At 47.7% G+C, this 27,492-nt stretch overlaps 2 protein-coding genes across 15 annotated transcripts in view; both read left to right on the forward strand.

The window, feature by feature from the left end:
• CCDC30 (coiled-coil domain containing 30) overlaps nt 1-2,111 on the forward strand; it is a 108,491-nt gene extending 106,380 nt beyond the window's left edge. For all 11 annotated transcript variants that reach the window (XM_058679811.1, XM_058679804.1, XM_058679764.1 and 8 more), the window contains 2 exons: nt 1,392-1,450; nt 1,824-2,111. In XM_058679811.1, the coding sequence (XP_058535794.1) occupies nt 1,392-1,450; nt 1,824-2,019 (255 nt within the window). In that variant the 3' untranslated portion in view covers nt 2,020-2,111. The remainder of the gene's footprint in view (nt 1-1,391; nt 1,451-1,823) is intronic.
• Nucleotides 2,112-5,524: 3,413 nt separating this feature from the next.
• PPIH (peptidylprolyl isomerase H) lies at nt 5,525-23,216 on the forward strand. Of its 4 annotated transcripts, none has more exons than XM_012928816.3 (10): nt 5,525-5,657; nt 5,937-6,001; nt 6,217-6,240; nt 6,399-6,443; nt 9,369-9,411; nt 10,331-10,423; nt 15,249-15,336; nt 16,595-16,635; nt 17,708-17,797; nt 23,042-23,216. In XM_012928816.3, the coding sequence occupies exons 1-9, from the start codon at nt 5,592-5,594 to the stop codon at nt 17,774-17,776; spliced, it is 534 nt and encodes a 177-aa protein (XP_012784270.1). In that variant the 5' UTR covers nt 5,525-5,591; the 3' UTR covers nt 17,777-17,797; nt 23,042-23,216. The 4 variants fall into 4 exon arrangements, with proteins under 4 accessions (XP_012784270.1, XP_004591573.1, XP_058535842.1 ...); XM_004591516.4 differs by lacking the exon at nt 23,042-23,216 and adding an exon at nt 22,883-23,021; XM_058679859.1 differs by lacking the exon at nt 23,042-23,216 and adding an exon at nt 22,598-22,613.
• The last annotated feature ends 4,276 nt before the right edge of the window (nt 23,217-27,492 follow it).

Consider the following 27,492-nt stretch of genomic DNA (forward strand, 5'->3'; position numbering starts at 1 on the left):
ATTCTGCCCAGCACACACTCAGCCCTCACATAAACCAGTGGGAGCTGCAGCCTAGTTGGAGCAACCCAGAATAACCCCCACAAGGCCTGTCCCCTGCCCTGGTTCTCATACTTGACAGTATGTGCAGCCGACTAGTCCAGTCTGTCCCACATCCCATTCAGCTCTCATACATGTCAGTGGTATATAGGTGGGTTTTTTTGTTCATTTTTGTTTTTTATTGGAAAGGCAGATTCACAGAGAGAAGGAGTTATAGAGAGGAAGATCTTCCATCCGCTGGTTCACTCCCTAAGTGGCCGCAACAGCTGGATCTCAGCCAATACAACTCCAGGAACCAGGAACTTCTTCCAGGTCTCCCACGTGGGTGCAGGGTCCCAAGGCTTTAGGCTATCCTCCACTACTTTCCCAGGCCACAAGCAAGGAGCTGGTTGGGAAGTGGAGCAGCTAGGATTAGAACCGGCACCCATATGGTATCCTGTGTGTACAAGCCTCTAAGCCATTGCACCAGGCCTTAAGGTTTAAATTTCTAAGCATTGTTTATTTGAATATTTTTAAGACAGAGAAACAAAGACTGAACTGGAGTCAGACAGAAATCTTGCATTTGCTGGTTCACTCCCAAATGTCCACCACAGATGGGACTGGGCCAGGCTGAAGCTGGGAGCTAGGAGCTCAAATTGGGCTTCTGCGGGCATGGCAGGGACACAGCTGTTTGAGCCATCACTGCTGTTTCCAATGGTGTGCATTAGCAGGGAACTAAAATGCAGAGTGAGACTGGGACTGAAACCTGGTCATTGAATATGGGGTGCATTATCTAACCTGCTATGCTCTATGCCCACCCCAATTTCAGGGTTTTTTGTTTGTTTGTTTTGGTGGACTAAAATAAGCATGTTAGAAATCCTATTTTACAAATTTTTATCTGCCCTTATGTTATGTTATAAAAATGCATATGAGGGGCTGGCGGGGTAGCCTAGCAGCTAAAATCCTCACTTTGCATGCACCAGGATAACATATGCATGACAGTTCTAATCCCAACAGCCTTGCTTCTCATTCAGCTCCCTACCTGTAGCCTGGGAAAGCAGTTGCGGACAGGCCAAAGCCTTAGGACACTGCACCTGTGTGGGAGACCCAGAAGAAGCTCCTGACTCCTGGAGTTAGATTGGCTGAGCTCTGGCTGTTGCGGTCATTTGGGGAGTGAATCATCGGATGGAAGATCTTCCTCTCTGTCTCTCGTCCTCTCTGTATATCTGACTTTCCAATAAAAACAAATAAATCTTGTTTTTAAAGTTTAAAAAATTCACCAAATTTGTACAAATGTATATGAACAAAAGCTCCAGGGACACACTGCCAATGGTTTATAACATGTGTTTTAATAGTCATCGCTCCTTTCCCTCTAGGAAACAGAAATCCCTGAACTTGAACTACTGAGCAAAATATTGCCTTTACCAAACTCCAGGTTAGTAAAATCAAGACAGTCATCTGCATTCCTGAGAGTCATTGCTGCTAACCAGGTCTGAGCCACCAGCTCGAGAAAGCCTAATGTTTTGACGTGATTTTTGTTCCCCCACATTTTTATTTGAATGTTCCTCCAATTCCTTCTCCCCTCATCACTCCTTCATTCTTACACCCTATGGAATCCTGACATAAGATAGGAGTTAATTCATGAACACAGGTTCAAGGTAAATTTCACTTGGTTGTCTTTGTATTTGACAGTTGTTAAAAAAAAAAAAAAAACCACAAAACCTGAAATCCTGTTGCAGTATCCTTGCATCCCAAACTGCCACCAAGAATCCTGTCCCCACAGTGTCCTCACACATGGCCTTTCTTAGTTTTCTAGGAACAGGTGGTTTGGGAGTCGGAAGTCTTCAAGAGACGGAAGATCGCATGTTAGAAGCAGTAATGGCAGTCCCAGAGTCGCCCGAGTCTCCTTCACGTTTGAAGAATTCCAAAGCAGGACACACAACTGTCAGTTCTCTGAAACAGACACACAGCCTGCCAGAACAAGAACACAGGTCAGGACTGTGACCTCACAGGTGTCGAACGCAACACTTACCACACCTTCCAAGGTGCACTACAGCATAGAGGATTACCACAGATCCCCACTGGACATCAACCAAAAGTCTCTCTTCCAAGATTCCAGATATGCTCATTAAACTACTTCAGAAAAATGGTTTTCTTGTTTGTTTAATATCCTCAAAGATCCTGCATTCACCAATATTAAGACAGACTTAAGAATTCAGCGGCTTTTGTCTTCAGTACAGCACATGTGTGGTTAATTTAACACTCCTCCCATTATCACACTATTCTTATTTGATCACTTTAAAAAAAAAATCATTTACTTTCATGTGGAAGGTAGAATCAGAGATAGAGGGGGAGAGCAAAAGAGAGATCTTCTGTCTGCTGGTTCATTCCCCAAATGGCCACAAGGGCCAGGGCTGGCGGGGCTGAAGTCACAAGCCAGGTGCTTTATTCAAGTCTCCCACACAGGTGGATGGCAGGAGCTCAAGTACCCGGGCCATCTTCTGCTGCTTTCCCAGGAACATTAGCAGGGAACTGGATGTGAACTGGATCTGCCAGGACTGAAACCAGCACTTACATGACATGCCATTGTAGCAGGCTGCAGCTTAACTCACTGTGCCACAACATCATCCCCTTTACTACATCTTGAAACTCAAAATAGGAGGCAGCATTGTGGTGCAGTCCAGTAAGCTGCTACTCGTGACAGCAGCATCCCACACCAGGATGTCCATTCAAGTGAGTATCGGTTACTCTGATTTGGATCCAGTTCCCTGCTTGCTGTGCCTGGGAAGGCAGCAGAAGATCCCTAGTACGCATCTGCCTGGCTTTTAAAGGCTTCATCCTGGCCTGGCTTTGACTGTTATAGGCACCACGGGAGTCTGTCTCTCTCTGACTTTTAAATTAATAGATATAATATTTACTTTACCAAAGTTAACTTATCTTTGGAGACAGAGAGAGACAGACAGACAGCAAAAGCCCCCATCCACCAGCTTACCCTCCAAGTAACTACAACACCCAGGGATGGAGTAGGCCAAAGCAAAACTTGGAGCCCGGAGCTCAGTCTGCATTTCTGACTGAGGTGGCAGGGAGTCAAGCACTTGAGCTATCACCACCATCTCCTAGTGTGTGTGTGAGCCCACGCAGACACAAGGCCGGGCAGTGTGCTATGAGGCGCGGATGTCCCCAGTGTCGTCTTTCAGCACTAGGCCACACGCCTGCCCCAACCTGACATTCCAAACAGAGCTACTTTCATTTTGGAGTTATTCTCCTCTGGTCTTCATTCAAATAAATGTGTTCAAATGGTTATTATCATATTGTACATACTGTTCTACCATGTAAAGGAATGCTTTGAAGGTTTTGGTGCAAATAGCTTTTTTTTTCTTCTCTTGAAAATGTCCCAAAAGAAATTTGCAAAATTGGCCAACTTGCCTCAAAAGAATCTGAGTGTTAATATGACTCTGGTACATAACTTGTTGCATTGCCAGCATATTGCTTCCAGTCAGGTTGCTCAGTCGTGTTCAGTCTCACTTGCTCCTTGAAATGGAAACAACACTGGTACCCGTTCCACAGCATTATGAAGACCAAATGAAATGAAGGATTTAAAGTGCTTAGCACTTAGTAACTGCTTAATAAGGGCTATGTGTCATCACACATTCCACTAGCAGTTTGAGTGCACTAGTATTTGTACAACTTCAGCAAATTGAATGTTACCAATTAGAACATTTATTTTAAAATGATTAGTGGGCCCACCATGGTAGCCTAGTGGCTAAAGTCCTGGCCTTGCATGCACCGGGACCCCATATATGTGCAGGTTCTAATCCTGGATGTCAAACTTCCCATCCAGCTCCCTACCCGTGCCTTGGAAAAGCAGTAGAGGATAACCCAAAGCCTTGGGACCCTGCACACATGTGGGAGACCCGGAAGAAGGTCCTAGCTCCTGGCTTCAGATCAGCTCAGCTCTAGCTGTTGTGGCCACTTGGGGAGTGGACCAGCAGATGGATCTTTTTGTCTCTCTCCATCTCTCTGTATATCTGCCTTTCCAATAAAAATAAATATATTTTTAACTGATTAGTATAAAACCATACTGAAGGATGAATGTTACTGCTCTTTTTGCTTACTTGTCCTCTCATTTCTCTTATTTTTTTTTTTTTTGTAAAAATTCATTTATTTATTTAAAAGTCAGAATCTTCCATCTGCTGGTTCACAGCTCAACAGCCAAGGCTGGACCAAACTAGAGCCAGTAAGCAGGAGCTCCTTCCAGGACTCCCACGCAAGTGGCAGGGACCCAAGCACAGATGTTTTCCCCAGGCCATCAGCTGGGAGCTGAATGGGAAGTGGAGCAGCTGGGACTCCAACCTGTGCCTGTAGCGGATGTCAGCGTGGTAGGCAGCAGCTTTACCTGTAATGCCACAGTGCCGGCCCCTCCCTCTTTATTTGCTTAGATGTAGACAAGGAGATTAAGACGAGCGGGAAAGTAATCAGAAACACAAACATCCCTTAAGTTAAAACACGCTAAATTTTTATGTGCAACACTTATTTTCTCACAGAACTAGAAATGACGATAAAAGGATATAAAGACAATAATAGATGTGCACACTCTGAGTCTGAACCTTGCCCAATGCACTCAACACAGCAGATGTACTAGCTGAACACCTGCTAAGTGCTATGCAAGGGTAGACACTGTAACTCCAGCTGTGAACAAACCAGGCCGACTCTACTTCCCTGAAATGTGGTAGTGCTTGGGAGGAGGGAATTGGGGTGTGGAGAGAGATGGTATGAAGCTAATTTTGAGTAGAGTGGCCTAAAGAAAACAGGATTTTGTGGATGAGCGCTGCTTTCAGTGTGGTACAAGTCATCTCTTGTCTCCGTGGAGGGGTCATCAGGTTGAGCTCTGAATTTTGTACAAGGCACATTCCCTGCCTCCAGGACCTCCATCAAGTCAGGTACTCTACCAAGGCCCCGAAGACAGGAGTGGACCCAAGTGACAGGGGTCAACACACCGGGACTGAGAGCGAGGGGTGCAAAGTGAGGCCAGGCAGGTGGCGGCCGGCGTGCAGTGTTTCGTATGTTAAGGAAACGGATTTTGTTCTAAATATGGGAAGTCAGGATTGACTTATACACTCAAGAGTTCTTTAAAAAAAAAAGTTTCACCTACTCTGTGGGAAGTGGTCGAGGAGCTAAAATTCGAATGTGCTGACCTGAAGGAAGGGTAAGTACTGACTAAGGAAGTCTGTCAGGCCGCCCTCAGGGTCTCACCTGCCTGTGTAGGGACTGGCTCAGGAGTCTTAGCTCCAACTACTGATGGCGAACCTGCAGACGGCCCACTACAAAGACCCTAGACCTTGTTCTGTACTAGTACAGTCCTCCGAGCAGGGGCTAAAGGAGTCCTGCTGACCTCGAGGAGAAAAATGACCCCACTTTCCTCACCCTCACAACCTGGGGAGCTGCCCCTCCCACAGCTCGCGTCCCGGAAGCCAGTCTGTCCCTACTGCGCCTGCGTCGCCGACTAACCTCCGAGGGGGCTGAGCTTAGCTGGCCGGAAGCCTTCGCTCCCCGACTTGTGCTTCCGGATCGCAGCCATGGCGGTGGCAAATTCAAGCCCTGTCAACCCTGTGGTGTTCTTTGATGTCAGTATCGGCGGCCAGGTGAGATCCAGGCGACCACTCAGACCTACCCGGAAGGGAAGCTGCGCGGGCTTAGACAGAACCCACCGGCTCCTGGGAGAGCGGGCGCGGGAGGGACGTAGACCACCGACCTGCTGCCGGGAGGGCGTCGCAGCGCCCTGCTGCCCGAGGCATGGGGTGGGCACCAAGGGCTGGGCGAGGGCTGCGGAGCTGGGTCTGGGGGCGGCGGGACCACCTGCCGGCCCCGGAGCCCTTCCCTGCCTTGGACTCAGCCTCCTGACCGTCTGCCTCCGGCTGCAGGAGGTTGGTCGCATGAAGATCGAGCTCTTTGCGGATGTTGTGCCCAAGACGGCCGAGAACTTTAGGTAAGGAGCTTACCTCGTCGCCCACCCCAAGCCCGTGGGCAGACCCGTGTGTCTGCAGGTCCGTCTACTCAGGACCCTGGAGATCCAGGTCCTTGCGTTATTGCAAGTCTGGGATTGTTCCCGTGTCATCTTTTGTGGGGAACTGGCTGGTGTCTGGTGGGAGGAGACGTTCTGTAAATACCAGGGTGGCTAAATGATTCCCTCTTTCCTTTCAGGCAGTTCTGCACTGGAGAATTCAGGTCAGTGTTTGACTTGCGTGCCTGCTCCCAGGCTGTCCTGGGGCTGCACTGACTGTGTTGGGGAGCCACAGGCAGGTCTTGAGTGGCTGCAGTGTCTTGAATTGGAAAGGCCTCTCTTAACTTGTCATTATTCAAAGTCTCTTTCTTTCTGGTTCTAGAAAAGATGGGGTTCCCATTGGATACAAGGGGAGCACCTTCCACAGGTAAGGATGAGGACTGGTCCCAGGATTCTGCTCAGATACCTAAATCCAGGGATGCCTGGTCCCTTCCATAAGTTGCAAAGTACTCATTTACTGTGAATGTACAAAATTTTGCACCCAAATTTTCTTTGGCTTCCATTTTGGCTATCTTTTTCATGTACCCTTGTTTTTCATGTAACCCACACAGTCCTCCCATATACTTTAGGTCATCTCTAACATACTCCTGCTACCTAATAAGACATGCTGCTTTATTGGGGGAGAAATGACAAGTAAAAAATTCCTATACATATTCAGGTATAGTTTTTTTTCCTCCCTAAGATGTTTCATCTCAGTGTGCTTGAATTCATTGGTTGTAGAATCTGTGGACAAAGAGGGCCGGTTGTACTTTGTTAAGGGATTAGGATTTTTATTTACATATTTAAGAGACTGAGAATTAGCTTCCATCTGCTGCCTCAGCACCCTCCACCCTCATCCCCACCGAGATGCAGACAACAGCAAAGCTGGGCCAGGCTGAGGCTGGAATCCAGAAACTCAGTGCATCTCTCCTGTGTGGGTGGCAGGACCCAGTGACGTGAGCCGCCACTCACTGCTTCCCAGGGTGTGCATATGCAGGAAGGTGTAAGTGGAAGCAAGCCAGACACTCCGATATGGGCTGTGGATGTCCCCAGGAGCGTTTTAAACACAAAACCAAACATGTGCCCTCCAGATTAGGAACATTAAAGAAAATTAAGTCAGCCCAATTCTTAGACCTTGAGAAGAACTGCTTTCGTGGCCTCAACAACTTAAGAATTTAGTCCCCCACTGATTCATTTTATGTGTTTAACACAGAAACTGCATCCTTCCAATATCCTGTCAATTTTATGCCCTTGTTTGTGTAAATACAGAATTTAAATGTTTACTTATTCATTTGGAAGGCAGTTACAGAGAGGGAGATCTTTCATTCACCGGGCATTCCTCAAATGGTTACAGTGGGCAGGACTGGGCCAGGTTGAAGCCAGCCAGGAATCTGGAACTTCATCTGGATGTCCCACACAAGTAGCAGGGACCCAAGTACTTGTACCGTCTTCCACTGCTTTCCCAAGGGAGCAGGGAGCTGGATGGGAAGAAGTGCAGCTGGGAGCTGAACCAGCACCTGTAGGGGATGTTAGTAGGGCAAGTGGTAGTTTAACATGCTCCACCATAATGCTAGACCCTAATTTTTCTGTTTGTTTTATTTATTTATTTGAAGTTAAACTGACAAACAAGGTAGACAGAGGGATAGAGATCTTTCATCCACTGATTTACTCTCCATATGACTGCAACAGCTAGGGCTGGCCCAGAGCAAAGCCGGGAGCCCACAGTCTGGACCATAGGGGCCTAGTATTTGGACCATCATCTTTGCATTCCCAGGCACATTATTGGAGCTGAATTAGAATCGGAGTGTCCATGCTCTTATGGGATGATGGTGGCACAGGTAATGGCTGACCTGGCTGTGTCACAGTGTTGCCGCTACATAAGCTCTTTTAAAGCACTTGGCTACAAGGATTAACACATCAGGGCACCCATCTAAGGCTGACTAGAAGTTGCCGAAGCAGATGTCCTCACAGAAGTATTTTTTGGGGTGGCACTGTGGCTCAATAAGCTGGTTAATCCTCTACCTACAAGCACTGACAACCCATGTGGGTGCCAGCTCGCATCCTGGCTACTCCATTTCTGATTCAGCTCTCTGCCTATGGGCTGAGAAGCAGTGAGTCCGTGGGCCCTGCACCCACATGGGAGACCCAGAAGAAGCCCCTGGCTTTGAATTAGCTCAGCTCTAGCCATCGCAACCATTTGGAGAGCAAACCAGTGGATGGAAGATCTTTCTCTTTGTGTGTCTCTTCTCTGCAAGTCCCTCTTTCAAATAAAGAAAAATAAATCTTAGAAAAGGAAAGTGGCTTTTGTATAAGGCTGTGGTGGCCCTTCTTTGTGGATGGTTGCGATTCCGGCAGTCTTTTGTGGTAATTATTGTCAGCTGGCAGTGGTGAGCAGGAACCCCTTCTGCATAACCTCTAGCTTTGTGTTTTTATTGTTGTAAGAGTTAACAGAAACAACTCCGTTTTAACCCTGACAGCCTTTACATGCATGTGCATGTATGGTATCTAACTGCTAGCAACATGTTTTATTTTCTGTTGCAGAGAAGGAAGCTGAGGTTGAGAAAAGTTGAGGATCCTGCCCAAGAGCACTAGCAACCCATATTAACCTGTGTAGCAGGCCATAGCCATTCTTTTTTCTTATTTTTTAAGATTTACTTTTATTGGAACTGCAGATTTTCAAAGAGAAGGAGATACAGAGAGGAAGATCTCCCATCTGCTGGTTCACTCCCCAAGTGGCCACAATGGCCAGAGTTGAGCCGATCCAAAGCCAGGAGCCAGAAGCTTCTTCTTGGTCTCCCACGTGGGAATAGGGCACCAAGGATTTGGGCCATTCTCTACTGCTTTCTCAGGCCACAAGCAGGGAGCTGAATGGGAAGTGGAGCTGTTAGAACACAAACCGGCACCATATGGGATCCTGCAGTTGGAGGTGGAAGATTAGCCAGTTGAACAATCGCACTGGGCCCTGTAGCTGTCCATCCTACATACATTCTCTGCCGTTCCTATCCCAAAAGCTGACATCGAGTCCTTGACATGCCTTTTGCTTTGGTGAATTTTTGTTAACTTTTCCTGCAGGATTTTCATTGTTACTGTGCAAGTACCAGATTACACACTTAGATCAACTCTCTAAGAGGCTCTTATTTATAATTAAAACTCTTGTTTTATGGTTAGTCATCCTTTCAGCCCACTGATTCCAAAAAGAATAATCATTGGTAAGTGAAAGTGATAAACGTTGCACTTTAAAGTTAACATTACAATGACCGGGTAAGTGTTTTGCATGGAATCCTTTTTCAGGATCCTTTGCTCTCTGTTTCAGGGTCATAAAGGATTTCATGATTCAGGGTGGAGACTTTGTTAATGTAAGTGTTATTCCTTCCCTGTCAACCCTGGGGAGTGAGTTTGTTGTTAATTGCTGCTTCTGTTTTGACTGTGGAGACCCAGGCTTGCACTTGAGAACAGTGGTCAGGATTGATGGGGGTAGAGGAAGAGGATGGTAATGGGGATGTTCTTTAAAGTGGTTGGCTGCTGCTCAGTGCACAGTGACAGCTCTTGGATGGAGTCCACACCTGCGCCTTTTGGGGCCACAAGCCGGACTCTCCCAGTATACTGCCAGATGATCCATGGGGACCCTCGGGAGCTGTTAGAATGCAGCTACAATTTGCTTGTTCTGAATGGAGGAGGAAAGCCTCTTTCAATGAGCTAGGCACTTACATCCCATCTTCCCTTCTTCTGGTGCCACAAGGCCTGGAAAGCTAAAGTTTTCTTCAGAAGTTGTAGGCAAGGAAATGGAATGACATAGATAATTCTGGAGGGACACTTTACTGTATTTACTGCAAGAGGCCAGTGAATGGGCTAAGCATGATTCTCTAAAAAAAAATCACGTATTTGAAAGGCAGAGACATACAGATATACACACAAACACAGGCACACATACGCAGGAGAGAGACGATGATGAATTTCTTCTGTCAGTTGATTTTCCAAATGCCTATAACAGCCAGGACTGGACCAGGTTGGAGTCCAGAACCCTGGACTCAAATCTGTGCCTCATGGGTGGCAGGAACCCCGCTACTCGAGCCATCATCCACCGCCTCCCAGGGTGTACCTGAGCAGGGAACTGGCACTGGGAATGGAGCTGAGACTCAAACCCAGGAATTCTGATGTGGGATATGGGTGTCCCAAACAACATTTTGACTGCCAGACCTGTCACCTGTCCCTTTCATCTCATTTCTAGGATGCCCAACGCTCTGTGTTGCTAACATTTCCCTTCTTTTAACTCAGGGAGATGGTACTGGTGTTGCCAGTATTTATCGGGGGCCGTTTGCAGATGAAAATTTCAAGCTTAGACACTCAGCGCCAGGCCTGCTTTCCATGGTAAGTGAGGTCCACTCAAAGTGTACTGTTAGATTTATAACCAGCTGGTTTGTCCGGAGACCCCAAGCTGCCTTGCAGGATGGAAGAAAATACTTCCTTCTCTTGCTTGGCCCGGGCCTCAGGCTCTAACACCCCTGCGTCCTTCAGTCTGGTTTGATTTTGTTAGACAAGGTCCACTAGCAGATTGGGGAACCAAAACTGAGTTCGGCGGGTGTTTTCTTAACCTTTGTTTGACTTAGCATGTGTAGCCAGGCATTCACCTGCTGCCCAGTTGCACCTTCCAGACATGGGGATCATCACTGTTCCCTGGGGTGCGTGACCCCTGTTCCCCCACTGCCCAGGCACTGCTTTGCCTTTTCCCCACTCAGCCCTTGCTGCCTGTGATTCCTTCTCCAAGTCCTGCCCCATTTGACGTGTCCAGCTCCCCTCCTACACACTCACATCCCTCGTCTGCCTCACCTCTCCCTGCTCTCGCATAGGCTGGCTCTTCTTTCTGTCACCCGTGCTCACACCGTAACACTTCTCGCTCTGACTCCCCACCACCCATACCCCTTCACAGCACCCCACCTCTCAGGTTTGTAGCCCCCATAGTTACACACCTTCTCTGTCCTTGTCTACCCATACACATAGGCATTCTGTGGGTGAAGATCGGCTCACGGTCACACCATTTCAGGTACAAACCTGATCCCTGTGCTCACAATCCTCTGTGATAATAGGGGACATGTGCCGCGGGGCCTGGCCAGCATGGTGTGACCTGTGCCTCGGGATGGAAAAGGACTGTAAGGGCCCAGGAGACTGGGAGTGGTGAAGCCGTGACAAAGGAAGGGACATTTGAGCTATTAAAGGGATGTTTGCCAGGTAGCATGGGAAAGCAGAGCATTTCTAGTCTTGCAAGCAGACCATGCAAAGATTTGTGGTCCTAAAGCAGGGTGGCATATTCAAGGAACAGTAAATGGCTAAGGGTAGCGATAACTGCATAGGCACATGGGACCAGATCCTGAAGGGCTTTGATTTAAAGTTTAATTTATCTAATTTACTATTTTTATTATTGTTTTATGATATAGTTCCATAGAATCTGGGATTTTCCATCTTCCTCCTCAAGTTCCCTCCCCGTCCATTGATTTCCCCTCTGGTATTACAATAAGTGTCCTTCATGAACAGCCCTAAGTCCATCATGCCACTATTGAAGTGTTTCCTGACATTGTAGGCATGGTCAGTGTCGGAGAGTCCAGCGTCCTACTGTCAGGATATTTTCTTTTTTTAAAAAAAGATTTATTTATTTTTTATTGCAAAGTCAGATATACAGAGAGGAGGAGAGACAGAGAGGAAGATCTTCTGTCTGATGATTCACTCCCCAAGTGAGCCACAACGGCCGGTGCTGTGCCCATCCAAAGCCAGGAGCCAGGAGCCTCTTCTGGGTCTCCCACGTGGGTGCAGGGTCCCAAAGCATTGGGCCATGCTTGACTGCTTTTCCAGGCCACAGGCAGGGAGCTGGATGGGAAGTGGAGCTGCCGGGATTAGAACCGGTGCCCATATGGGATCCCGGAGCTTTCAAGGCAAGGAGTTTAGCTGCTAGGCCATGGTGCTAGGTCCATAGTATATTTTCAGCTGTTTCATTGGGAGTCCATCTTTGGTCTAGATGCATAGAAATACACTGCACTGTGTCTCCACATCTGAACATGTCAGTCTCCGCTGCACTTCTATTATACATCTCTTTAAATAACAGAGCCAGTAAACACAGACCACGACAGGGAGAAGAGAAAAACAGTAAATTTTCATCAACATGAAATTAAGGAACATATTTATCATTACATTACAGGGAGAGAAGTATCTCCCATCTTCTGGTTTACTTCTCAGATGCCTGCAACAACTTGGTCTAGCCTAGGCTGAAGCCAAGAACCGGGAACTCAGTCTTCCTTATGAGTGACAGTACCCAGTACCTGAGCCACCACCTGTTGCCTCTCACTGTCCATCTGCAGGAAGGTAGAACCAGGAGCTGCCTGGGACTCAAAGCCAGGCACTCCCATATGATGCAGGTGTCCCAAGAGGCATCTCAACTGCTATGCACCAGTTCCAAAAACTGCATTGAAGTTTTCATTTTCAGGCTGCACAGGTAGCAAGATCCTTCAGCACTCAGACCATCACAGTATCAGGAAGCTGGGTGCACAGTATCAGGAACCTGACAAGGGGGTGGAGGCATTCTGATTTGGGATATGAGTATCTCATGTGGTGTCTGAACTGCTAGATCAAACACCCTCCTCTCCAGCTCTGAGTTTCAGAGAAAGAATCCTCCTGCAGGGTGAGGACCAGATGGCACTAGTGAGTCTGGGGCCAGGAAGCCATTTAGGAGGCTGCCACACCCAGAACAGAGACTGGTGCAGCAACCAGTATGCAAGCCCTGTCCGAGTAAAGCCACCCAGGCAAGTGCAGAGTAAGGACCTGAACCCTCTCCTTGCATACTGCTGAAGATCCCTGACAGAATCAGGAAGGGAGGGACTGCCGTTCCTGAAGGAGTTGTTGGGGGAGGTCCTGGGATGTGCTGACTAGGCTGTGCAGTTGCGCATCCCACAGCACAGGTGGCTATGTTTGCTGCCATCTGCTACTAAGTCATGAATTTGTCAGCCAAGAACTGGTTACCGTTCACCTCCAGGCCTTACTACCTAACCTGGAAAGGCTTCTGAGCAGATGTTGATCAATGACTGGTGATTAAACACAAGCTAGCACTGCAGAAGATGTACCCCACAAGTGGTTTGTGTGCATTAATTCATCTGAATGCTCTTCGCATCCACTGGGGGGCGCACATGAGGAATGTGAAGCACAGGTTGTGTACCTGAACGGGGTCAAGCCCGGTCATCTGGGTGCAGGCGGTAGGATGTAAACAGGAGCCGCACTACCCCAAGAATGGGTAAACGAGCGCCTACAGGCAGAGTGTGTCCTTGAGCCATACCAACGTGTATGACTTTCTGCACCTGCTTGAGAATAAATGATTACACAGAAGCAGCAAAAAGAAACAAGAAAAGATGACTATAGTCCCTAGGAATTCAGTCCCACATTCCAAAGTGTGGGACCATTGTGGCCTATTCAGGCACTCTGTTTTCCTTTCATACAGAAGGTTCTTGAATACCTGCACAAAACTGCAGAGCAGCCCCCATTTTAGGTGGGGGATTTGTGAAGTGTGATGTAAACTCCTTAACCAGAGGTCACCTCTAAACAGTCTTTAATGCATTGCCAGTATTTCACTCTTTTTTCTTCACAGTTGAACAGATTCGATCAATTTCAGTCCATTAACGATCTGAATAAAAGCCTCTAATAAAACTGCCAGTGAGGTTATGGGATCTGTCTTTCCTTCAATGGTATTAATTTCAGTTTTTCTTTCTCATTTTTTTCCAAAATAAAGGAAATGTACAATAAAACATTCACAAGATTAAATAGACTCTTTTAAAAGACAGTGCTGCTGAATTCCAGCCTTGGTTTGCTAGTGTGCAGAAGTCTGAAAATTAAATGCAGCTTAGCGTAATCAGCTTAAAATATACAAAAATATGGAAAAGGTATTTACAAAGTATCATTGCCTAGTATCATGGTACATTACTAAATATAAAAATAGTGTTGGGCCCGGCGGCGTGGCCTAGCGGCTGAAGTCCTTGCCTTGAATGCCCTGGGATCCCATATGGGTGCCGGTTCTAATCCCGGCAGCTCCACTACCCATCCAGCTCCCTGCTTGTGGCCTGGGAAAGCAGTCGAGGACGGCCCAGAGCACTGGGACCCTGCACCCGCGTGGAAGACCTGGAAGAGGTTCCTGGTTCCCGGCTTCAGATCGGCACGCACCGGCCCGTTGCGGCTCACTTGGGGAGTGAATCATCGGACGGAAGATCTTCCTCTCTGTCTCTCCTCCTCTCTTTATATCTGACTTTGTAATAAAATAAATAAATCTTTTTTAAAACAAAATAGTGTTGAAGAATCAGGAGATGTGGCTAGAGCTTCAGAATCTCAAGCTGGGAAAGGTGTTGTCCTGAGAATTTCCATAATACATTGGGTGTGGCTTTAAATATGAATAACTACAAAGCAAACCTGGATTAAATATGGTCATTTGGGGCAAGCAGTATGGCGTAGTGCGTTAAGCTGCCACCTGCAGTGCCAGCATCTCACATGGGCCCCAGTTGAAGTCCCTACTGCTCCACTTCCTATCAAGAGCCTTGCTAGTATGTCTGGGAAGGCAGCAGAGGTGACTCAGGTGACCAGAAGAAGCTTCTGACTTCATTGAAGCCAGTTCCGGAGCAAGTCAGTGAGTGGAAGTCTCTCTATAACTTTGCCTTTCAAAAAAAATTTTTTTTTAATTTTTTAAATCTTAAAAGCATAAAATGAGCAAGAAAAAAAGATTAGCTATTTTTGTGCTGGGGTTTTTTTGTTTGGTTTTTTAAGATGTGTTTATGTGAAAGGCAGAGTTATAGGGAATGAGAGAAATCTATTCACTGTGTTCACTCCTCAGATGGCTGTAATGCCGGAGCTGGACCAGGAGCTTCTTCCAGGTCTCCTGTGTGGGTACAGGGTCCCAAGTACTTGGGCCATCTTCCACTGCTTTCCCAGGTACATTAGCAAGGAGCTGGGTTAAAAGTGGGAACCCAGGATTCAAACTAGCACTCATATGGGATGCTGATGTCACAGCCCCCATCTCTGTACCTCTGGATGCTAGCCTAGGCTGTGCCTCCTGATAGCCTGCTCAGTTACATTTACTGAAAGGAAACATGGTGGGATCAGGGCTGGGAATCTTGCCTCTCAGTTAATGTGACCACAGAGACTCATTGCAAATGTATTTGGTTTCCATCAGGCAAACAGTGGTCCCAGTACAAATGGCTGTCAGTTCTTTATCACCTGCTCCAAATGTGATTGGCTGGATGGGAAGCATGTAGTGTTTGGTAAGTTTTGCTCCTGTCCCATTGGCTAGGCTTCCCTTGTCCAAGAGGGAACTTGATGGGAGCCAGGCTCGAACACTGACCAAGAACGCTCAGCTGGTAGAACTGCTGCAGGTAGTAGAGGCCGGGTGGAAGGTGGTGGTGGCGGGGAAGATGTGTGGTAAGAGGACTAGAAGGAAGGGCAAAAGATGGATCTGATGTGATGCAAGACAACTGGGCAGTACGTTTTCTAAAAGGAAAAACCCAAGTGCTCAAACTAAAGAAATGCTGTAGAGGCAGTATGATACAGTGAGGCTTTGGGATTGTTCAGATCTCACCTGCTTTTTTTTTTTTTTTTTTTTTAAGATTTATTTATTTTTATTGGAAAGTCAGATATACAGAGAGGAAGATCTTCTGTCAGCTGATTCATTCCCCAAGTGGCCACAATGGCCAGAGCTGCGCCATTCCAAAGCCAGAAACCTCTTCCGGGTCTCTCACGAGAGTGCAGGGTCCCAAGGCTTTGGGCCGTCCTCGACTGCTTTCCCAGGCCACAAGCAGGGAGCTGGATGGGAAGTGGGACCTCTGGGATTAGAACCAGCACCCATAAGGGATCCTGGTGCTTGTAAGGCAAGGACTTTAGCTGCTAGGCTGTGGACCAGGCCCAACTTTGCCACTTCTTACCTGTGACCCTAGACCAATCATTTTTGTCTCCACTGAATCTCGATTTTCTTTTTCTCTCTTTTTTTTTTTTTTTTTAAGATTTTTATTTTATGGGGAAAGGGTTTGGGGAGGGGAGAATCCCAGTATCTAAGAAACTGTGTCACATAATACAATGTAATTAATGAATAAAAAAAAAAAAAGATTTTATTTGAAAGAGTTGCAGAGAGAGAGCAGGAAAGACAGAAAGATCTTTCCATCTACTGATTGACTTCCTAGATGGCTACAGTGGCCAGCACTGGGCCGGGCCAGAGCCAGGAGCCCAGAGCCTCATCCAGGTTTCTACAGACGTGACAGGGGCCCGACAGTTGAGCCATCCTCCACTGCTCTTCCCAGGAAATTAGCAGGGAGCAAAATCAAAACTGAAGCAGCTAGGCCACAAACCAGCACCCTGTGAGATGCCAGCATCGCAGGCTATGGCTTTACCTGATATGCCACAACACTAGCCCCTAAAGTTTTCAAATTTAGTAAAAGACTTAGTAAGATAATATCTAAGAACGTGCTTAGAAATTTAGAAATGCTACGTGAACAAGAGAGTTAAGTCCAGCCTGTACTCTTCCTACAGGAAAAATCATCGATGGTCTTCTGGTGATGAGAAAAATTGAGGTGAGTCCGACCTCGCTCTCTTTCTCAGCACTTTCGATCTGGTTCCCACGGACTAGAGAGGGGCAGATGGGCTGAGCCGGCACTGCCTCTAGTCCTTGGGCTCTCTTGGGAAAAGAGAGGGAATCCCTTCCTCACGAAGTGCCCCCGGGACGTGTAGGTCAGCTCCCATTCTGAGGGTTGGCCTCTGGCCACCTGGTCTCCTGCTGATAGGATGCTGCTCCTCGTCCCTGCCCATCTCGCCTTGCTCAGTGAACATGGCAGGAACCTGGCTCTTCTCCCGGGGTGCCACATCCCCGCCCGAGCCCTTGCCCTGCTGTCTCCTCCACCCGATAGGCTGGTCTTTCCTTCCCCGCTGCTGGTACCCCATTCGTCCATCTAGGCCCAGGTCAAGCTTTCTCTGACAAAAGTTTCTTTTTATACTTCTTATTTTCCATTCGTTTACTTTTTGGCTGTTTCTTTCTTTCTTTTTTATCTTTTTTTTTTTGCTCTTTTTCTCCTTTTTTCCTCCTTCCTTCCTTTCTTTCTTTTGCCACAGAGACAGGCATACAGATCACAGATCTTCTTTCTCCTGCTTTACTCTAAAAATGCCTGCACTAGCTGGAGCTGAGCCAGAAACTCAATTCAGATCTCCATGTGGTGACAGCGGCCTAAGTACTTAGGCCTGCTGTTTCCCAGGATGTGTGTTAGCTGGAAGCCTCAGCGGAGCTGGGATTGGAAGCCAGCTACTACTCTGATATGGGCACAAGCGTCTTCAACTGCTAGGCCAGCCGCACGCCCCCCATGCCACTTTTTAAAGCAGCAGTTTAGTTGCTCTGTCTCTGCTGCTCATCCAACTCTGTTGTGTCTTACTTACATTGCTGTGTATCATAGGTTTAACATTTTTCCAAGTGCTTTCCATTTCTCCTTGAACTGTGTCATATACCGTTCCTGTCTGCTAGGATGTAGATTGTCCCAATATCAGTCTCTGAGTCTTCGGTCGTTAGCCAAGGAGCTGGAGACATCAGAATTGGTTCACAGTGAAGGAGTGAAGAAGTGACCAAGTGGATAAATATCCACTGTGCTCTCTTTCCAGAATGTTCCCACAGGCCCTAATAACAAACCCAAGCTGCCTGTGGTGATATCACAGTGTGGGGAGATGTAGCCCAGACCAAGACTGCATCAGGTAAGTCTTTCTCCTGTTTGGTTAGGAATCAGACTTCAGAGAAGAGGGCCTCGAAGCCGTAAGAGGTGCTTTGGAGTTGTTGCCCTTCTGGGCCTGTTTCCACTGTCAAATGGTGAAGACCTCCATTTCACGGTCACAGTAAGGCTCAATAGAAGAGTGTGTCTTAGTCCCTTTTTTTATTGCTGTAACAGAATGCCCAAGACTGAGTAACTCTGAAAGAATAGCAGTTTAATGTCTCCTGGTTCCAGAGGCTGGGAAAACCAAGAACTTGATGCAGGTTCCAGCTTCTTGTGCTTCAACTTAGAGGGGAAAGTGGAAGGGTAAGTGGGCAGTGGGCAGAGAGAGCACGAGGGCTGGACCTGCTCTCTGATAACCTGCTCTTGCACTAACTAGTCCAGTCCCAAATGAGCCAGAGCTCACTCCTGATATGCATTCATATTTTCATGAAGGTCTATGACCCAGACCGCAGTGCTGCTAAATTGAGGAACTGGGTTTGTAATACGTACACTTCTGGGGAACGCTCAGACCCCAGCAGATTACTAGAGCAGTTTGTCGTATACAAGGCATTAACCTGTAGTCTGCTCAGGCAGTTTCTAGCAGCAGTGTCAAGTTGTGGTTCCATTTGGTGGCTGTACTGGCTCTCTCCTTGCCTCTTTGTGGAAGTGATGCTGCACTGATGCTCCAGGCCCTGATGTTGTGTCTGCCAGCCTCATGCCCAGATGCCGCCCGAATCAGCCTACATGCCCCCGTCTGTGCCCTGCCCTGTACTGAGCGGAACACAGGGTGCAAGAGATTACGGCATGCCTCTTCCTTCAGGAGCCCTGGTCCCCCGAGGTGATCACTAGCTGTGTGTGAGATTGCTGAGGGAGGCATTGAGTAGCCAGCAAGGTGAAGGACACTGGGATTTTTTCTGTTGTTTTTTTTTTCAAGGCTGCAGAACAAGAGTTTAACATGTTGAACACACTTAGACCTTTCCCATAGGTTGACCAGCAATTAACATGCTTGTCTTATCATTTTGCCTTGACATTTGTTTTTATCTTCCTCCTTCCTAATTCCTCTCCTCTCTTGTACTCCTCTTCCTCTCTTTTCCTTCCTTGTTGCACTTCTGCTTTTCTCCATTTGAAAGTTGTAGATTTTTGACATTCTCTCCCCAAACACAGGAACTGCTAAAACTAAAGAACATCCTTTATGACCACACTAATGTTATCTAACACATAGCACTTGTTCAAGCTTCCCAGTTGCCCCCACACTAATTGCTGTAGCTTAGCAAGGGGGGAAAATCCAATTAAGGCTCCCCTATTTTATTAGACAAGTAATGTGATACAATCTTATGAAAACTCACCAAGCAGGGAAAGGGCAGGTCCCCTTTGCCTTCCTGGGTGTGTGCAGGAGGTGTGTCCAGTGGAGCATTTTCCCTTGCCATCTAGCTTTAGGAGGATTTTTTTTCCTAAATATCATCATACTGTGTTTGTCTGTTTTTTCAAATGAACTTGTTACTTCATGTAAAATTGCCTTTGTGTGTGAAAAAACGAAACGTGCTGTCATACCAACCCCATGAGCTGCTGATGTCGCACAGAGCCAGTCCTCCCTGCTTGCAGGTCCCAGTTCTGCAGGTGCAACCAATTGCCTGTTCTGAGGATACACAGACATCTTTTCTGCTCATTATTCTCTGAATCTTACAACAACTTCCCCTAGTGTTTACTTTGCATTCAATGTCATAAGTAATCCAGAGAGAACATAAAGCCTGCAGGAGGATGTGAGTGGGTTCTGAGCAAACACCATACCCGCTCGTTCACAGCTTGTGGCTGTGGACTTTGTGACCTAAGAGGGTCTAGTGTATTTACCTTTCCTTTAATGAGTGTCAGTTCTGTATTTCGTGTATTATGATTGTTTTCTCCAAATATATATATATAAATCTATATATATACTAATTTGATTTTATTGGGAAGTCAGATATACAGAGAGGAGGAGAGACAGAGAGGAAGGTCTTCCGTTTGTTAATTCACTCCCCAAATGGCTGCAATGGCCAGAGCTGCGCCATTCTGAAGCCAGGAGTGAACAGCTTCTTCCAGGTCTCCCACACAGGTGCAGGGTCCCAAGGCTTTGGGCCGTCCTCGACTGCTTTCCCAGGCCACAAGCAGGGAGCTGGATGGGAAACAGGGCCGCCAGAACACTAACCAGTGCCCATGTAGGATCCTGGCGCATGCAAAGCAAGGACTTTAGCTGCTAGGCTGCCATGCCAGGCCCTTTCCAAATATGTTTTAAGGAAAAATTACCATGTGTTAGTTACATTTTGTGATAGCCTTTGCTATTTTCTCAAATTGGATGATGTCAGAATTATCAGTCCTTTGAGGCTTCTTTGATTCATTTAAGAATAAGAAAGTCATGGACCCAGCACGGTGGCCTAGCCCTTGAATGCCCAGGATCCCATATGGGTACCGGTTCTAATCCCGGCAGCTCCACTTCTCATCCAGCTCTCTGCTTGTGGCCTGGGAAAGCAGTTGAGGATGGCCCAATGCCTTGGGACCCTGCGCCCGCATGGGAAAACCAGAAGAGGTTCCTGGCTCCTGGCTTCGGATTGGCTCAGCTCCAGCCGTTGCAGCCACTTGGGGAGTGAACCATCAGATGGAAAGATCTTCCTCTCTATCTCGCCTCCTCTCTGTATATCTGCCTTTCCAATCAAAATAAATAAATCTTTAAAAAAAAAAAATAGAAAGTCTTGACTACTTCAGATCATGGTCAGTATTATTCCTAATATTTCTTTAGCTTTATTTTTCTTTCATGACTACCTAGCATTTATTTTTCTTTTTTTTATGAACAGTAGGAAATAGGACTTTTGTCTTTTTTCCAGATGGAGCTGTAGGCCCGTACCAAACCATATGAATACCGTGTGTACATCTATCCATGATTCGCATTGTGCTCAGAGCACTTGGCAGTTCCAGACATTCAACATCAGTGTATTACGTGAGCTGGTAGAGAGGCGGAATGCCAGGCATTTTAGGCAGGGAACTGGTGTGTCAGCAATGCCAAGGCAGGAATGCGCAAGTGTGTGCTGGGAGCTGCGCATGAGCCTCTCCCTGCACAGGCCAAATGGTCCTCCCCGGGCCCAGTTGACAGCTTGCACTTTGCTCCACTGTCTCTCCCCTCTCAGTAGCTGCTGGTGGGTCCCACCCCTTCCTGCTCCCTGTATCTCCTAGACAATCAAAGATCAACTGTTTAGAAATTCTTTACATTGGGAGTCTCCCTGCTGCATTTTCTGAGTGTTATCGGAAGTCCCTATTGGGGGCTTGGTTTCTGAGGGTGGGGATCATGAGGATCATGAACTTCCCCTCTGACCATTAGCAGAAGCATGTGCGCTATGCCCCCACAAAAGCCCTTGCTGGCTTAGGGCTGCAACAGAATGTACTCCTCAGGTGGCCACTGGATGTTTCAGAGGCTGTGTGAACTAGGTCTTTAGGACTGTGCAAGAAATCATGCCTTCTGTCGGGAAGGGGATGATCTGTCTGTCCTGTATTGTGTGGAAGCCGCAGACCATGCAAATGGGGAGCACTTGCAGTGTGTTAAAGGCTAAATTTTTCATTTTGTGCAGTTCAAGAGCCATATGTAGCTAGTGGCCCCCGTATGGGACAGTGAGCTCCAACATCAGGTCCCTCTGATTCAGTCTCAACCCTGACCTGCTAATAAGTCAATCTCATAGTATTATTTAGAGATACTATAATAAAAACTTTTATTTAAATTACATTTTTTTTAGATTTATTTGTTTTTATTGGAAAGTCAGATATACAGAGAAGAGGAGAGACAGAGGGGAGAATCTGTCCAAATATTCACTTCCCAAGCGGCTGCACAGCCAGAGCTGAGCCAATCTGAAGCCAGGAGTCAGGAGCTTCTTTAAGGTCTCCCACATGGGAGCTGGGTCCCAAAGCTTTGGGCCGTCCTCGACTGCTTTCCCAGGCCACAAGCAGGGAGCTGGATGGGAAATGGGGCCTCCAGGATTAGAACTAGTGCCCTTATGGAATCCTGGCATGTTTAAGGCAAGGACTTTAGCCACTAGGCTGCTGTGCCAGGCCCAGGAGCCAGGATTTGAACCAAGGTTCTCCAGTGTTAGATATCACATCCCAAGTGGCCTCTTAGGTGTTGCACTCAGCGCCCACCCCAGTAGCTGCTACTTCAGCACAGACACAACCCAGAGACTCTTTTCAGTTTATGTTGTCCTTTTTCATGCTTGAATCTCTGGTTCTGCTTGCTCATGTACCTTGTAATACTGTAGAAATGTAGATTTACTAATCCTGAGTCACAACTGCTGCTAAGCTCAGTCTGTGACTCCTTCCCCAATCCCCTCACCTTCCCAGGTCTAGGCTAGGCGGTTCCAGCCGGGGCTCCGTCAGTGCTTAGTTTGTTCACTCCTCCGGTACAGCATTTAACAGCAATGGTCACTGATGCGTTGGTCTGTGTTTCTCCGGACTGACAGCTCTTTGAAGCAAGAGCCATGTTCACTGACACAGCGCCTGATCCACTAGAACTTAGCTCCTTAGGTCCTGGTGCCTGCCCCTATGCACTTGATAGGTGAATTTAGACGTTTTTGTACAGTTTGCTTGGAAGACTCAGGGTGAAACTTCTGTCCGAGCCTGCATCCTGCCACAGAGGACCCACTGTCCTCAGGAGAGGGGTGGCTCCCTGTAGTGGTGGCCAGGCGAGGCGGGCAGTGATATCTGCCAGTAGTCACCCCTTTCTTCTCTTAGTACAGCTGTCTTCAAGGCCATAAACAGCGTGGGCTTCCTTTCGTTTTACCCCTGCCACCAGAACCTGCCGGGAGGAGGGATTACTCTTTGTTCCAGAGTTGCACCAACTGCTGCCAAGTCTGATGAGAAGGGCACAGACTCTGGAGCCAGGGAGACCATTAAGCCCCATCACTCTGCTGGTCTTGACCTTAGACAGTAAACCCCTGGGACTACTTTGCTGCTTTCCATGGAGATTATGTGTACCACTTGGAGGGGGGAAGGGCGAGTAATAAAATGCAACAATATGCTTGGCTGTAACGCTAGTGTCTGTCTTGGTTCTTGAGAAATGTACCTTTCAACTTTGCAGAACCCAAGGTCCCGCCTGTGGTGAAAATTGAACCAGCTCAGCTTTTGGGGAAAAGAGAAGCAGGGACGCTGAGGACAGTGAGGAGCTGCATTTCCTTGCGGGGCCCATGCGCTGCCTGTGTACCCACCCTCACTGCTCTCCACTGCTCTGCCGCTGCAGGCATAACCTTGCTCCTGGTGCTGTGCTTCAGTCAGACACTCTGGATTGGCTTAGCCTGCCTGACTGCTGCCGTCCACTTGATCGAGAGACCCCGGAAGTACCACAGGTTCAGAACCCAAGATCGTCTGTGTTTAAGTCTGCAGCTGTAAATAAAGTTTATGTGTGTTTTCTAGTATCATGTTGTTATTTGTTATTTTTATGTAAGAGACAGAGGTTCCATCTGGGCTCCCATCTGGATGGCAGAGACCCAGGCACTTGGCCATCACCTGCTGCCCCTGCAGAAGCAAGAACCTGGACTTGAAAGCAGAGTCGGGACTCAAGCCCAGGCATGCATACACATGACATGAATGTCTCAAACAGTGTTAACCACTGCACCAAGCACCTGCTCATGTTTAACCTGTGCTGAGGGTCCTGTCTCCTCAGGAGGGCTGGTTGGCTCCAGAGGCCCACATAGCCCAGGGCCAAGTCGTGGCTGTACATGAAGTTCTCTCAAAAGCTTCGTGGAGAAATGTAATCAAAAGATATATTTACCTGGTATAAAAACACTCTTAAGTCCATGCATACTTTTTCACAATGTCTTTTTCATGAACCTTCAGAAGATCCTCATATGCTTGAATTTCATAATTGTCTTTGCACCAAAATACTTTTAATTCTATTTTTCTTGAACTTTTTGATGGACACTTATGTAGTGTCTTGGACTTGGCAAACAATGGTAGCTGCCCCGTTATAGGTTTAAGCTTATTGGACAGCAAAGGCAAAGCCCCAGGGGCTTAACAGCACTGGCCAAAAGATGTTTCAGCTCTGCAATGTATGGAAAAAGCGCCTTGCCATTGGGATGTCTGGGGCTGGGGTTCCCTTTGGCAGAGTGTGTCTTACGAAGTAGGAATCACTTAACAAGCCTTTGAATCTGGGGTCATTTTTTCAAACAGCTGAGCTGTTGAAAATTTCCCTTCCTCTCTCAGGGTCCCAGCTTCCTCATCTGTAGAGTGAAGTAATACCAGTTCACAGCCTTGTTCTTTTTTTTAAAAAAAAAAAAAAAAGATTTATTTATTTGGATTGGAAAGGCAGATATATAGAGAGGAGGAGAGACAGAGGAAGATGTTCCCTATGATGGTTCACTCCCCAAGCAGCTGCAACAGCTGGAGCTAAGCCAATCCAAATTCAGGAGCTTCCTCTGGTTTTCCCATGCGGGTGGGGTGCAGGGGCGGGCCGTGCACTGCTTTCCCAGGTCACAAGCAGGGTGCTGGATGAGAAGTGGGGCTACCGGGATTAGAACTGACGCCATATGGGATCCCAGTGTGCTTAAGGTGAGGACTTTAACCGCTACACCATCACACCAGGCACTGGAATGCTGGTCCTGTGGTCACTTGTACACCCTGAGCAACTGGGTGACATGAGCTAAACTACTCTACCATGCTCCGGGACCGGCTGTCCACAGCACTGGAAATGCATCTCCAGAAAGCTGGGTTCTCTGAAACAGCTAATCCTGGGCCTGGTGCGATTACCCTAGTGGCTAAATTCTGGCCTTGCATCCACCGGGATCCCATATGAGTACCAGTTCATATCCCAGCTACTCCACTTCCCATCCAGCTTCCTGCTTGTGGCCTGGGAAAGCAGTAGAGAATGTCCCAAAGCCTTGGGACCCTGCACACATGTGGGAGACCTGGAAGAAGCTCCTGGCTTCTGATCATCTCAGTTCTTCCGTTGTGGCCACTTGGGAAATGAACCAGCAGATGGAAGATCTTTCTCCCTTTCTCTCTGTATATCTGCCTTTCCAATTAAAAAAGAAAAGAAAAAGAAACAGCTAATCACAGTTTCTGAACTGAATCATGGGATAAGTGATGCTCTGCAGGGTCTCCCCCCCAGATTCCTCTAGTACCTCGTTGCTGGAGGGGGTGAGCCTGCTGCCCGCCATCCAGCCTCCCGGCGCTCAAGAGACGAACAGATGGACAGGGGTTCTGTCTAAGCATTTCCGATTTATTTGAGAAATTCAGTTTCTTATATAGGGTAATGAATAGACTCAGGCCAGGAATTCCAGGAGGGGAGAACTAGTGGCCAATTACTAGGAGCATGACTGCGGAAGCCACCTCCCATAGGCCAGGGGTAGGTGAGTGAAATGGCCCTGGCCAATCAGTCTTTCTGTGAAACGACTTGACCCCTGCCCTGGTTCATGCCCAGGGCTCTGTCCTGGGCCACTATCTTGCTCGCCAGTGACCTTGACTGCTAGTACCCTTGTTGACTTAGTGGCCTCTTTGCCCCTGTGCCCCACAATGCTCCTCTGCCCAGTACCATTCTAGGGTCAGATGTTAAGAGTGTTTCTGCCTGAGAAGTCATCTTTGGAAAACAGTTCTGAGAGATGTTGCTGTTTTCATGACCCTGAGGAAATGCTCCCAAGCTTGTAAGGGCATGCTGCTCCATGTCCTCTGGCAACCCCCGAAGCGTTGCTGCAAGCCTGTGCCACGATGGGGTACTGGTGCAGTGAGCCAGACAGCTGCTGTGCCAACAGGGTCTTTCTCAATCCATTTTCTGTGCACCATGCCATTCATTGAACAACCGAGTTGCAGTGTTCTGAGTTAGGCCCAAGGTTCGATGTGCGTGGAACACAGGCTGGTGACAAGGAAGACTTCACGAGAGCAATCTAAAAACAAGATAGGTAGGTGGGGAAGGAAGCAGGCAGTGGAAGAGGGGTGTTAGGACCTTCTGTGACTATAGGTTGGACAGGAATGGGAAAGAAGGTGAAGGTTAGCAAAGTCATCCAGAAGCCTGCTGACCACATTACTGAATTTGGACTACTCGACAGCTAATAAAGATTTTTTTTTTTTTTTTTTTTTTTTTTTTTTAGCACGTAAAGGTGGTTTATTCAGGTTAGCCTAGGTCCCCCAGCCCTGCTGGGCGGGGGAGGGGCAGCTGCAGCAGAGTCTGCAGCAGGATCAGCAGGGATGGCAAAAGAGAAGACAGCTAATAAAGATTTTAAGAGAGTGTGAGAACTATGGCACAGTAGGCTAATCTTACCCTGCAGTACTGGCCACCAATGGTCACTGATTCAAGTCTCAGCTGCTCTACTTCCCACTCAGTGCACTGTTAACAGTCTGAGAAAGCAAGTCCTTGGGTCCCTGCACCCAAGTAGGAGACCCAGAAGCTCCTGGCTCCAGACTTTGGATCGGCTCAGATCTGACCATCGTGGTCACCTGGGAAATGAACCAGCAGATGAAAGATCTCTCTCTGCTTCTCTCTATAATTCTGCCTTTCAAGTGAAAATAAGTGCCCGGTGCAGCAGCCTAGTGGCTAAAATCCTCGCCTTGCATGTGCCAGGATCCCATTTAGGCACTGGTTCTAATCCTGGCAGCCCCACTTCCCATCTAGCTCTTTGATTGTGGCCTGGGAAAGCACTCAAGGACAGCCCAAAGCCTTGGGACCGTACATGTGGGAGACCTGGAAGAGGTTCCAGGCTCCTGGCTTTGGATCGGCATTGTTCCGGCCACTGCAGCTGCGTGGGGAGTGAATTAACAGCTGGAAGATCTTCCTCTCTGTATATCTAACTTTCCACTAAAAAAAAAAAAAACTAATTTAAAAAATGAAAATAGCCGAGCTGTATGGCCGCGTTGGGGGAGGGGCACTCACTGTGGGCTTTCAGTATTCCCTATCTGGAAGCTTTTCAAAAGGCACAGGTACGTACAGCTGAGCACACAGGCTCCCTGTGGCGGAGGGATGCTCAACAAGCTTCCCGGACCACCCAATCCTGGAAGTTTTCTAGTTTTTGGTTTTTTGTTTGTTTGTTTGTTTGTTTTTAGGATTTATTTATTTTGATTGGAAAGGCAGATACACAGAGAGGAGGCGAGATAGAGAGGAAGATCTTTCTGTCTGATGGTTCACTCCCGAAGTGGCTGCAACGGCTGGAGCTGAGTTAATCCAAAGCTGGGAACCTGGAACTTCTTCCAGGTCTCCCATGCAGGTGCAGGATCCCAAGGTTTTGGGCCATCCTCGGCTGCTTTCCCAGGCCACAAGCAGGGAGCTGGATGGGAAGCGGGGCAGCCAGGATTAGAACCATATGGGAACCTTGTGCATTCAAGGTGAGGGCTTTAACCATTATGTTATTGCGCTGGGCTTGGAAGTTTTGTTCTTTCTTTTTTTTTTTTGATCCATGTGGGTGCCTGTAGCTGGGCTGTGTGGCTCCCCTCTCCCCAGAAGGGCTGTCCAGCGGCCCACCATCACAGTTGGAAGGGTCTTGATTTATGGGGGAATGATGGGATCTCACAGGTGGTAGTGACATGACTTGTGGTTTTTATGGCCAGGTTAGGAATTATAGCTGCGGGACTTCCACTGATCAGTCCACGACATGTGTATGTAAGTAGGGGACTGACACCAAATTGATTTGGAGGGGAGAACAGAGTGAGAGAAGTGGGTCTGGTAGCAGAATCTGTGTGGGCAACGTGGGCTCACCCTGTGGAACT

Source organism: Ochotona princeps, chromosome 2 (genome assembly GCF_030435755.1).
Source record: "Ochotona princeps isolate mOchPri1 chromosome 2, mOchPri1.hap1, whole genome shotgun sequence".
In the NCBI taxonomy this organism is placed as follows: domain Eukaryota; kingdom Metazoa; phylum Chordata; class Mammalia; order Lagomorpha; family Ochotonidae; genus Ochotona; species Ochotona princeps.

Excerpts from the sequence above, each read along its gene's own strand:
- PPIH (XM_012928816.3), top strand. The coding sequence starts at position 5,592 with ATGGCGGTGGCAAATTCAAGCCCTGTCAACCCTGTGGTGTTCTTTGAT. Across the intron at positions 9,412-10,330 it reads AGGGTGGAGACTTTGTTAAT|GGAGATGGTACTGGTGTTGC; the intron begins GTAAGTGTTATT and ends CTTTTAACTCAG. Across the intron at positions 16,636-17,707 it reads TGGTGATGAGAAAAATTGAG|AATGTTCCCACAGGCCCTAA; the intron begins GTGAGTCCGACC and ends CTCTCTTTCCAG.